General features: G+C 42.8%; 1 protein-coding gene across 4 annotated transcripts in view; it reads right to left on the reverse strand.

Moving 5' to 3' along the window:
* LOC128639761 (WASH complex subunit 2A) overlaps window positions 1-13,792 on the reverse strand; it is a 168,471-nt gene that overhangs the window by 21,741 nt on the left and 132,938 nt on the right. For all 4 annotated transcript variants that reach the window (XM_053691892.1, XM_053691890.1, XM_053691891.1 and 1 more), the window contains 2 exons: window positions 3,733-4,284; window positions 1,354-1,537 (listed from right to left, as the gene is read on the reverse strand). In XM_053691892.1, coding sequence (XP_053547867.1) covers window positions 1,354-1,537; window positions 3,733-4,284 — 736 coding nt within the window. The remainder of the gene's footprint in view (window positions 1-1,353; window positions 1,538-3,732; window positions 4,285-13,792) is intronic.

Genomic DNA, 13,792 nt, shown 5'->3' on the forward strand with positions numbered 1-13,792 from the left:
TTAGCAGACAGTTATGGCATTGTCAGATACATTGTGTGTGCGTGTAGCTGTTTAGCAGCCAGTTATGGCATTGCATTGTCAGATACATTGTGTGTGCGTGTAGCAGTTTAGCAGCCAGTTATGGCATTGCATTGTCAGATACATTGTGTGCGTGTAGCTGTTTAACAGCCAGTTATGGCATTGCATTGTCAGATACATTGTGTGCGTGTAGCTGTTTAGCAGACAGTTATGGCATTGTCAGATACATTGTGTGTGCGTGTAGCTGTTTAGCAGCCAGTTATGGCATTGCATTGTCAGATACATTGTGTGTGCGTGTAGCTGTTTAGCAGCCAGTTATGGCATTGCATTGTCAGATACATTGTGTGTGCGTGTAGCAGTTTAGCAGCCAGTTATGGCATTGCATTGTCAGATACATTGTGTGTGCGTGTAGCAGTTTAGCAGCCAGTTATGGCATTGCATTGTCAGATACATTGTGTGTGCGTGTAGCAGTTTAGCAGCCAGTTATGGCATTGTCAGATACATTGTGTGCGTGTAGCAGTTTAACAGCGTTATGACATTGCATTGTCAGATACATTGTGTGCGTGTAGCTGTTTAGCAGACAGTTATTGCATTGTCAGATACATTGTGTGTGCGTGTAGCTGTTTAGCAGCCAGTTATGGCATTGCATTGTCAGATACATTGTGTGTGCGTGTAGCTGTTTAGCAGCCAGTTATGGCATTGCATTGTCAGATACATTGTGTGTGCGTGTAGCAGTTTAGCAGCCAGTTATGGCATTGCATTGTCAGATACATTGTGTGTGCGTGTAGCAGTTTAGCAGCCAGTTATGGCATTGCATTGTCAGATACATTGTGTGTGCGTGTAGCAGTTTAGCAGCCAGTTATGGCATTGTCAGATACATTGTGTGCGTGTAGCAGTTTAACAGCGTTATGACATTGCATTGTCAGATACACTGTGTGTGCGTGTAGCTGTTTAACAGCGTTATGACATTGCATTGACAGACAAACCTATGAGCTCATAGCTGCCACTACTAGCACCGCACATTAGTATGCGATTACCACTTGTATTTTTGGGAGTGTAACATTTCATGCTGTGGCAGCTTCTGAAGTCTAAATACTACAGACATCCTCCCGCTTAAGCTTTACACAGCAAAGAAAGAGGTGGGAAGCTGCAGGTGTAAATATTCCCTTACACCAATATGCAGCTCAGGCAAGTATTACATCACAGGCCATCGTGCTTGCTACTCATTCGTTTTCTAGTGATGTTAACGTATTTGCGCACAAACAAGATAACACAGTGAGTTAGTTCTCAGTAGCATCTCAGCATGTGAAATACAGACCATTTCTGCACACTTACCCATATCATCATCAAATATTGATTTAGGTTCCACCTTTTTCTTAGTTTTCTTCTCTTTAGGTTTTTGTGTAAGATCAGCAAAAATATCTAAATTCTCATCGTCAAACAGATTGGGTTCTGGAGCCGACTTTGTTCCTTTCGGTTTCTTCACTGGCTTAGTGTCTTCACTTGCAAATATATCATGCTTAAAAAGACAGAGAGAAACATAATGCATTATGTCCTAAAGCTGAATAGTATTACTGGGAGTTTGTTCACAGGAATGTCAAAATGCATAAACGTGATGTGTTATAAACAGATACAATAGCATGTCTGCCTACCTGTGTATTTTACACACGTATTATATACACGTACAATATCTTGGATCCGTCTATATGTGTATTATATACACGTACAATATCTTGGATCCGTCTATATGTGTATTATATACACGTACAATATCTTGGATCCGTCTATATGTGTATTATATACACGTACAATATCTTGGATCCGTCTATATGTGTATTATATACACGTACAATATCTTGGATCCGTCTATATGTGTATTATATACACGTACAATATCTTGGATCCGTCTTTATGTGTATTATATACACGTACAATATCTTGGATCCGTCTATATGTGTATTATATACACGTACAATATCTTGGATCCGTCTTTATGTGTATTATATACATGTACAATGTGCCCGTCTATATGTGTATTATATACATGTACAATGTGCCCGTCTATATGTGTATTATATACATGTACAATGTGCCCGTCTATATGTGTATTATATACATGTACAATGTGCCCGTCTATATGTGTATTATATACATGTACAATGTGCCCGTCTATATGTGTATTATATACATGTACAATGTGCCCGTCTATATGTGTATTATATACATGTACAATGTGCCCGTCTATATGTGTATTATATACATGTACAATGTGCCCGTCTATATGTGTATTATATACATGTACAATGTGCCCGTCTATATGTGTATTATATACATGTACAATGTGCCCGTCTATATGTGTATTATATACATGTACAATGTGCCCGTCTATATGTGTATTATATACATGTACAATGTGCCCGTCTATATGTGTATTATATACATGTACAATGTGCCTGTCTATATGTGTATTATATACATGTACAATGTGCCTGTCTATATGTGTATTATATACATGTACAATGTGCCTGTCTATATGTGTATTATATACATGTACAATGTGCCCGTCTATATGTGTATTATATACATGTACAATGTGCCCGTCTATATGTGTATTATATACATGTACAATGTGCCCGTCTATATGTGTATTATATACACGTACAATGTGCCTGTCTATATGTGTATTATATACATGTACAATGTGCCTGTCTATATGTGTATTATATACATGTACAATGTGCCCGTCTATATGTGTATTATATACATGTACAATGTGCCCGTCTATATGTGTATTATATACATGTACAATGTGCCTGTCTATATGTGTATTATATACATGTACAATGTGCCCGTCTATATGTGTATTATATACACGTACAATGTGCCTGTCTATATGTGTATTATATACATGTACAATGTGCCTGTCTATATGTGTATTTCACACGTGTATAACTTAGAAAAGCTTTTTTTCTGCTTGAATGTTAAATCCATGTCTAACAAAACAAGACTCTTCCTGACTTGCTAGTGACGTCTGTCCCACAGAAAGAGCTAACAGCTTATACAACTAAGCAGCGATATTGCTACTGCAGGAGCCAACCTCACACTAAACATCAGATGTGATTGTTAGATAAACAGAGAGAAAAAGAAAAGCTTCATATATATTAATCAGTGTTTTGATAGGTATAAATAGACTGGATTTAAGTGACACAGGAGCGATATATTGACTTATTATTATGTACACGGCTCCTCTCTCTGCAACCAGAGGCAAAGCTGTGTGAGGGAGCATTTTAATGAAAATACCGGATACAAATCAGCATTGCATTCTCATATTACATCGCTTGCACTTCTGTTTAAGTCCTGCAGATGTTGCAACAGATGTGCTCTCTTAATCCCGGGTTCCCATATCTAGCGCCACCAATAGGCCAGATCCTTAGAGTGCATGACGTACAACACAGGTGATCTAATCTATGGCAATACTAAGATAGTGGTTATTAGTGGTCACTAAGGGGTGTAACGTGAAGAACCCAAACGCCAAATTTACTTTTCTTTACTAAATTATTACTGATGCTGCAATTTATTGTAATAATTTGATATATGAATTCTCACATCTAGAGGCTGTGCCAATCACTGCTACAAACATCTTAACATAGTTGTGTCTTCCAGAAACTGTCCCCTTGTTTAGCTACCTATACGATGCAGTGCAGATATTTATACCTCAAATATGTTGCTGCTCGCAGACTTGGACTCATTCTTTTGAAATGTTGGACCTCCAAATAGATCAGCATCCAAGACACCAGCAGCAGGTTCAATTGCTTTTTTGGACTTGTGTTTTATTGGCCGGAATAAGTCATCATCGCTGCCCTTGTCACCTAAAGCTGTAGATTCCTTTGCAATCTCCTGCACAGCTTTGTTGATGGCAGAGGACACATCTATACTATTTGAGGTGGTTGCTGTTGGTAAAGGACTTTTTGCAAAGAGATCAGAATTGCCAAACAAGTCGTTGACATCTGGAGTCAAAGGCTTTGCTACAAGTACTGAGCGTGGTTCAGACTGCATGTCATTCTCTGACAACGACAACTTCATAGATGACACATTCCTCTCTAGCCCATGGACTGACTGGGAATGGCCAGTCTCAGCAGACTGTGGATTTGTGCTTGAGGAATTGGGTGGCTGGTCCCTGATGTCGTCTGTGTCACTGTCTTGGGACGCCAGCTTTCTGCCCATCCTTGTAGGAGGGCGTCTTTTATTGGCAACCTTTGCTCGAGTCTCACAAGAAAGAAAGAAAAAAAAGAAATGAATATATGGGAGTAATAGATTTTATTAAGGTAAACCTAATGCAGCTATTCCACCTAACTTTTCTCATACGTTAAATGTATTTATACATTTTATATTTTACATGTATATGTGGAGGAGGATAATGAAATACTATTAGTATCTAGTGCTCCTCCCCCTGCTGTGTTAGGATTAAATAGTAATATTAGTAGTTCTCCAAATCTTCTAGATCCAGTCTGGGGTACATTAGAATTTGTACTTTATATGGAACTTTTCCAAAATCACAATACCATAAATTTTGACTTACCAAATAATTTCCTTTCCTTCGATACAGGGAGAGTCCACAGCTGCATTTATTACTTGTGGGAATACAGAACCTGGCCACCAGGAGGAGGCAAAGACACCCCACCCAAAGGCTTAAATACCTCCCCAGCATCCCTCATCCCCCAGTCATTCTGCCAAAGGAACAGTAGGAGAAATATCAGGGTGAAAAAGGTGCCAGAAGAAAACAACTAAATTTAGGGCCGCCCACCAGAGAGCATGGGCGGGAGCTGTGGACTGTCCCTGTATCGAAGGAAAGGAAATTATCTGGTAAGTCCTAATTTATGTTTTTCTTCTAAATACAGGGAAAATCCACAGCTGCATCCATTACTTGTGGGAAATTATACCCAAGCTACAGAGAACACTGAATGCTAACGGGAGGGTACAAATAAGCGGCCCAACCTGAGGGCACCACAGCCTGACAGAAAACCAAACACCCAAGGCTTCCTTGACAGAAGCAAAAAAGAAAGAAATAAGAATGTTAGAAGGACCAAGTAGCCGCCCAACAATCAGAATCATAGGATCTCATGTCAGAGACCCAAAAACAGTCACTGTACTCAAACTGAGCCATAAACCTCTGAGGAGGCTTGTGTCCGCTGACTCAATAAGCTAAGCGAACATGCTCCTTAACCAGAAAAAAACAAATAAATGGACAAGGCTTCCTGCCCCTCACGCCTCCCAGAATAGACACAAACAAGGAAGAAGCTTGACAAAAACTCCTGAAGACAGAACTTCAAGGCCCGAATCATATCCAAGTTATGAAATAACCACTCTTTCTAAGAAGAAGAATTAGGACACAAGAAAGGAACCACAATCTCCTTATTGATGTTGCGATCTGAACAACCATAGGAAGAAAACCAACCCAAAAAGGACAGCCTTAGCCACATGAAAAACTAGGTAAGGGACATCACATTGCAAGACAGCCATCTCAGAAACTGTGCGTTGAAGCAATAGCCAGTAGAAAAGAAGGAACCTTCCAAGACAGAAAATCTTAATGTCAACTCTGTGCATAAGCCCAAACGGGGCCCTCTGCAAAACTTAAAACAAGATGTAAACTCCAAGGAGGAGCACTAGATCCAAACACAGGCCTGAACTAATCAAAGCCTGAATAAAACTGGACATCTGGAAGCTCTGAGAGCTTCTCGAGCAGTAAAACCGATAGGGCCGAAACCTGTCCCCCTAAGGGAGCTAACAGAAGGCCCTTCCCCAGAGCATCCTGGAGAAAAGAAAATATCCTGGAAAACCTGTCTTTATGCCAGGAGAAAACCCTGCTCAGCATACCAGAAGAAGTAGGTCCTGTACCCCCTTATAATAGATGTGACTATACCCCGGCTGATGAGCTAGAACGAGAGTATACACACCTCATCAAAAAAAACTCTCTTGGATAAGACTAAGCGGTCAATTTCACACGGTCAGGTTCAGAGAGTCCAGGATGCAATGAACACTAGAACCCTGCTCCAGCAGATCCCTGAAACAAAAGGTCCATGGAGATGAAGCCCCTAAATTGCGACAACTCCAGATATAAACGGAGCAAACAGTCTCATAGACGTCTGCTCCTGCTAGGATTGACCATCTACAACAAAAAATGACATGGCCGAAGAGAAGAAGGTTAAAAGAAAAACCTCTAAGGAATGCTAGATGTCTAGCATATTCAGGATGAAAAGGCTGGAGCCCCACTAGGGATCAAACCCACCTTCTGTTACAGAAGCAGTGGAGCTAACCTGACACCTTGAAACCTGAAACTGCTTCCCCATCCGACACAAACCGTTGATCAGGGAAAGATTGTAGGGGACATCCAAACTGAAGAGTACGCTCATAGAGAGCATCGCTGGCAATGAGCTGACGTGGGCTTTCGTCCACCACTAAACACGAGACCCCCTCAACTGGCAGAAGGAACTCTCCTTCAGAAGAGAGTCTCCCTTGAGAAGTCCCAACTGGTACGAACCCAGAAGACCAAGCCCTCCAAGCAGAAAGCTCGCTGAGGAACCAAGGAAAGAACGGAAGGAAACTCCCTACCCCCAAGGCCTCCCTAGGACACACTCTCCCCATGGACAAGGAAGCAACAAGGACAAAAACCGCCCTGGGAAAACTAAGACAAAACATTTCTCATAACAGGAAGATCTAAACGGAACACTAGGATCCACCGGTATTCCATGTAAGTCTGTGAAGACAGATTCCACACAACATACTAAAATCACGGCCTCTGCTGTGTCTAACACTCTCCACCCCAGGTCAACCAAGACCAGATGGGAACTGGAGGGCATAACCTGATGAAAATTCGCAAGATCTCAGGATTAAAAGAGCTAGGCTGGGTAGAGAAAAATCCCTGTCCTCAAGACAAAAACAGCATTCAGATCCACTCTGGTGTGGACACCAGCAACTTAGGTCTAGATCCAACTCTGGGCAAGACACGAGAAAAGTCCCTAAAAGACTATGAACAGATGAAGGTAAGAAACCCAGAAGCCGAAACCCGGGAATTCCAGTAAAACTGGAAGCAGGATACTGCCACCTGAAACCCCAGATCCCAAGAAGGATCAGGACTAGGTTTACAGAAAGATACGGCTCCTAAGAACCGAATTTGCACAAAAAATGCATGAAACAGAAAAAACATCCTTCATCTAAGGGAGAACCTTACAGTCTCCAGCGAAAGAAGAACTGATAAGTTCTGCTTAAATATCGTAGAACCCAATTAGGACGGGAAGACCCCTGTCCCTATTAGGGTATGCACCACCAGAGGAAGAAAATATCCCGTAGTGTGATAGATACCGGGACAATGACTACAAAAGGTCCCATTGTCTTCTGACAATACAATTGTCCAGAAAGAAAAATCCAGTTCCAGTCTCTAGGACCCCCTAGATCCATAAGATCCAGTATCAAGCACCCAACTCAGAAAATACCTAAAAAGAGGTCCAGCCTGTCGATTAGGATAGATGGGCCTGCTGTACCTGGACCGGAATCTAGAAGAAAAAAACTCCATCTCCGAAGTAGAAAGAAGGAATAGCAAAGCTAGAACAACTAAGTAATCAAAATAAAGAAATTAAGCTCTGAGGCTTAAAAATTGCTCAAAATATCGGTGGGACTATCACCCCCGAGCAGAAATCTACAAGCTTCCATAGGAAGTCTTCAGCAATCTCGACAAGTCGATAGCATTAAAAATCCCATGTGACGAAACATCTTTCTAGGAAGAGATTCTAAAACAATCCAGAGCTCAAAACAAAAAAAAAAAAACTATCAGCTGAAAAGCAGAAAGAGTGTGTAAACAAAAACAGGTCCTGCCTGTCATACGACAGTTCCCCATAGAGCTCGGAATTGGGATACTAAATAAATGATTAAAACAAGACGAGGAATAACACCATCCTCCACTTGTCTTAGTTAAGATCGTTATCTGATTTAGAGACCAGAGATTCAACTGACGGAGCAGTACGGGAAACCTCTAACATCGCCAAAACCTCTCTCAGAAGTAAACGCAAACATGCCAATCTAAATGCTAAGCCCTCTGCAGTCGGAGGACCCAAGTAAGCAGACTCCGACCCTGGAGGTTCTCTCTCTGAAGCCTCAAAAGGAACCGCATCCTCAGAGGACTGATCGGACACCAATTGTCCTTGGACAGGAGAGCCTGGACTAACCCCTCTCTTGCGAGTAGCAGGAATAGGTAATTTCGCTAAGGCCGAAGAGATGGCCATGAGGAACTGTGTAGTAACCTCTGGTGGAAACAAGCCCCTTACAGGCGAAGGAGGACAGAACTCGGGGAAACTGCATATGTAGGAACAGAATCAAGGGAACACACCTCACTGGACGAAGAGTCCAAAGAGGCGGATGGCTCAGTGGTCTCTAACATCTCAATATTGTTTGATGAGAGCACTCTATTGCGGCATACGGAACATAATTGAGCGGGCTGGATTACCCGGGCCTCCTTACAATATACACAGGTATCAAATGCTGTATTCAGAGGGATCCCCCTCTAAAATATCAGAATCCTCCATTACAAATTATAGAAAGGAAAAACAACTAGCACATTATACCTCCCAATGGCTCGGGCACTCACCCTCTCCTATGACCCAGACAGATAGAGAAGAAGCTCCTCTCCACAGACATCCGGTCAGGAATCAGAAGCGATGAAAAAAACGTGACCATACCCAGTCACATGGTGCTCATGCAGGCCCTCTCAAAATGAAAATAACCTGTATGTTCCGTATCAGCCTAAGAGCCCAAACGTTCTTGCACATAAGCAGTTGAAATCACATGATTAAAAACCCCCCACTGCTCAATAATCCCCCTCAGGAGATATTAACCCTAGATTCCATAAAGATAAAAGTCCCACTGTGACCCTGTCTTCTATCATGTATGTAAAATAATTAAACGATCTTACCGGAATCTATGCCGTGGAACAGTGACACAGTCTTTTAAGTTTGACAGATAGTAGCAGCGCCTCTGACATGGACTTGAGTGAAGAAAAGCAGGCATCGAAACTAAGGAAATTAAGGAGCTGTTAATATGGATGGGTGTTCAGAAAGACTCTCCCTGCATCTCCAGACCCTAACATTCGTCAAAGCTCTCACTGAGAGACTGACAAGACTAATTAAAACTCCAGTCCCATACCAAAGGATACTACCCTCCATAAGAGACTACTCCGAATCTTCCAACAGTTCTCTGCCATCCTCATGTGACGAAAGCCAAAGAATGACTGGGGGATGAGGGAAGCGAGGAGGTATTTAAGCCTTTGGCTGGTGTGTCTTTGCCTCCTCCTGGTGGCCAGGTTCTGTATTCCCACAAGTAATGAATGCAGCTGTGGATTCTCCCTGTATTTAGAAGGAAATAATGGTTTATCTTCTTTCAACAACAATAAAGAAACTAAAAATTATCCTAAACACCTGCGGATATACTTGAACCTTACAGGGCTGCTCTGTGCCAATTACCACTCTCTAGAAGCTAAACACAATACCTACCAGTGTGTCAGGTTACCTTATTAAATACATACGGATACTCTCTAAACAGAGAGAAGGTACTGTTTTGCGCTACACAAATAAGCTAAATCGGTGACAACTAGACAGCAATATAATCAATTTAAAAAAGATTTCAATATAACAAAATATAAAACAAATATAAAAACAAATTAATTCAGTGAACACATGTATCAAACACACTTGTTGCAAAAAGCAATCACACAGTTTACCACACGTAGTGAACAAACGTTTAAAGGGACAGTAAACCTTAAAAATAATGTTATATAATTCTGCACATAGTGCAGAATTCTATAACATTATTTAAGTGCTATAGTTATAAATGCCTTTTTTCAATTTTAATATGTTAAAAATATGGCGCTTTTACAGACCCGCTCTCTGCTGAGCGGGTCTGTTTTTTTTTTTTACTCAGCGCATCGGGCCAGCTGTATAGTCACAGCCCGGCCCGACCGCGCCATAACATTAAGTGAAGCTCGCTCCTGCTGTCAGACAGAGCAGAAGCGAGCTGCACTTAGTCTTATGGCGCGGTCGGGCCGGGCTGTGACTATACAGCTGGCCCGATGCGCCGAGTAAAAAAAAACAGACCGGCTCAGCAGAGAGCGGGTCTGTAAAAGCGCCATATTTTTAACATATTAAAAGGCAAAAAACAGAATTTATGTTTACCTGATAAATTACTTTCTCCAACGGTGTGTCCGGTCCACGGCGTCATCCTTACTTGTGGGATATTCTCTTCCCCAACAGGAAATGGCAAAGAGCCCAGCAAAGCTGGTCACATGATCCCTCCTAGGCTCCGCCTTCCCCAGTCATTCGACCGACGTAAAGGAGGAATATTTGCATAGGAGAAATCATATGATACCGTGGTGACTGTAGTTAAAGAAAATAAATTATCAGACCTGATTAAAAAACCAGGGCGGGCCGTGGACCGGACACACCGTTGGAGAAAGTAATTTATCAGGTAAACATAAATTCTGTTTTCTCCAACATAGGTGTGTCCGGTCCACGGCGTCATCCTTACTTGTGGGAACCAATACCAAAGCTTTAGGACACGGATGAAGGGAGGGAGCAAATCAGGTCACCTAAATGGAAGGCACCACGGCTTGCAAAACCTTTCTCCCAAAAATAGCCTCAGAAGAAGCAAAAGTATCAAACTTGTAAAATTTGGTAAAAGTGTGCAGTGAAGACCAAGTCGCTGCCTTACATATCTGATCAACAGAAGCCTCGTTCTTGAAGGCCCATGTGGAAGCCACAGCCCTAGTGGAATGAGCTGTGATTCTTTCAGGAGGCTGCCGTCCGGCAGTCTCATAAGCCAATCTGATGATGCTTTTAATCCAAAAAGAGAGAGAGGTAGAAGTTGCTTTTTGACCTCTCCTTTTACCAGAATAAACAACAAACAAGGAAGATGTTTGTCTAAAATCCTTTGTAGCATCTAAATAGAATTTTAGAGCGCGAACAACATCCAAATTGTGCAACAAACGTTCCTTCTTTGAAACTGGATTCGGACACAAAGAAGGCACGACTATCTCCTGGTTAATGTTTTTGTTAGAAACAACTTTCGGAAGAAAACCAGGTTTAGTACGTAAAACCACCTTATCTGCATGGAACACCATATAAGGAGGAGAACACTGCAGAGCAGATAATTCTGAAACTCTTCTAGCAGAAGAAATTGCAACCAAAAACAAAACTTTCCAAGATAATAACTTAATATCAACGGAATGTAAGGGTTCAAACGGAACCCCCTGAAGAACTGAAAGAACTAAATTGAGACTCCAAGGAGGAGTCAAAGGTTTGTAAACAGGCTTGATTCTAACCAGAGCCTGAACAAAGGCTTGAACATCTGGCACAGCTGCCAGCTTTTTGTGAAGTAACACAGACAAGGCAGAAATCTGTCCCTTCAAGGAACTTGCAGATAATCCTTTCTCCAATCCTTCTTGAAGAAAGGATAGAATCTTAGGAATTTTTACCTTGTCCCAAGGGAATCCTTTAGATTCACACCAACAGATATATTTTTTCCATATTTTGTGGTAAATTTTTCTAGTTACAGGCTTTCTGGCCTGAACAAGAGTATCAATAACAGAATCTGAGAACCCTCGCTTTGATAAGATCAAGCGTTCAATCTCTAAGCAGTCAGTTGGAGTGAAACCAGATTCGGATGTTCGAACGGACCCTGAACAAGAAGGTCTCGTCTCAAAGGTAGCTTCCATGGTGGAGCCGATGACATATTCACCAGGTCTGCATACCAAGTCCTGCGTGGCCACGCAGGAGCTATCAAGATCACCGATGCCCTCTCCTGATTGATCCTGGCTACCAGCCTGGGGATGAGAGGAAACGGCGGGAATACATAAGCTAGTTTGAAGGTCCAAGGTGCTACTAGTGCATCTACTAGAGTCGCCTTGGGATCCCTGGATCTGGACCCGTAGCAAGGAACCTTGAAGTTCTGACGAGAGGCCATCAGATCCATGTCTGGAATGCCCCACAGTTGAGTAATGTGGCAAAGATTTCCGGATGGAGTTCCCACTCCCCCGGATGTAATGTCTGACGACTCAGAAAATCCGCTTCCCAATTTTCCACTCCTGGGATGTGGATTGCAGACAAGTGGCAGGAGTGAGTCTCCGCCCATTGAATGATTTTGGTCACTTCTTCCATCGCCAGGGAACTCCTTGTTCCCCCCTGATGGTTGATGTACGCAACAGTCGTCATGTTGTCTGATTGAAACCGTATGAACTTGGCCTTTGCTAGCTGAGGCCAAGCCTTGAGAGCATTGAGTATCGCTCTCAGTTCCAGAATATTTATCGGTAGAAGAGATTCTTCCCGAGACCAAAGACCCTGAGCTTTCAGGGGTCCCCAGACCGCGCCCCAGCCCATCAGACTGGCGTCGGTCGTGACAATGACCCACTCTGGTCTGCGGAAGCTCATCCCCTGTGACAGATTGTCCAGGGACAGCCACCAACGGAGTGAATCTCTGGTCCTCTGATTTACTTGTATCGTCGGAGACAAGTCTGTATAGTCCCCATTCCACTGACTGAGCATGCACAGTTGTAATGGTCTTAGATGAATGCGCGCAAAAGGAACTATGTCCATTGCCGCTACCATCAAACCTATTACTTCCATGCACTGCGCTATGGAAGGAAGAGGAACGGAATGAAGTATTTGACAAGAGTTTAGAAGTTTTGTTTTTCTGGCCTCTGTCAGAAAAATCCTCATTTCTAAGGAGTCTATTATTGTTCCCAAGAAGGGAACCCTCGTTGACGGAGATAGAGAACTCTTTTCTACGTTCACTTTCCATCCGTGAGATCTGAGAAAGGCCAGGACAATGTCCGTGTGAGCCTTTGCTAGAGGAAGGGACGACGCTTGAATCAGAATGTCGTCCAAGTAAGGTACTACTGCAATGCCCCTTGGTCTTAGCACCGCTAGAAGGGACCCTAGTACCTTTGTGAAAATCCTTGGAGCAGTGGCTAATCCGAACGGAAGTGCCACGAACTGGTAATGCTTGTCCAGGAATGCGAACCTTAGGAACCGATGATGTTCCCTGTGGATAGGAATATGTAGATACGCATCCTTTAAATCCACCGTGGTCATGAATTGACCTTCCTGGATGGAAGGAAGAATTGTTCGAATGGTTTCCATTTTGAACGATGGAACCTTGAGAAACTTGTTTAGGATCTTGAGATCTAAGATTGGTCTGAACGTTCCCTCTTTTTTGGGAACTACGAACAGATTGGAGTAGAACCCCATCCCTTGTTCTCCTAATGGAACAGGATGAATCACTCCCATTTTTAACAGGTCTTCTACACAATGTAAGAATGCCTGTTTTTTTTATGTGGTCTGAAGACAATTGAGACCTGTGGAACCTCCCCCTTGGGGGAAGCCCTTTGAATTCCAGAAGATAACCTTGGGAGACTATTTCTAGCGCCCAAGGATCCAGAACATCTCTTGCCCAAGCCTGAGCGAAGAGAGAGAGTCTGCCCCCCACCAGATCCGGTCCCGGATCGGGGGCCAACATCTCATGCTGTCTTGGTAGCAGTGGCAGGTTTCTTGGCCTGCTTTCCCTTGTTCCAGCCTTGCATTGGTCTCCAGGCTGGCTTGGCTTGAGAAGTATTACCCTCTTGCTTAGAGGACGTAGCACTTGGGGCTGGTCCGTTTCTACGAAAGGGACGAAAATTAGGTTTATTTTTGGCCTTGAAAGACCTATCCTGAGGAAGGGCGTGGCCCTTGCCCCCAGT

This window comes from Bombina bombina, chromosome 9, assembly GCF_027579735.1.
Source record: "Bombina bombina isolate aBomBom1 chromosome 9, aBomBom1.pri, whole genome shotgun sequence".
NCBI classification, from domain to species: Eukaryota; Metazoa; Chordata; class Amphibia; order Anura; family Bombinatoridae; genus Bombina; species Bombina bombina.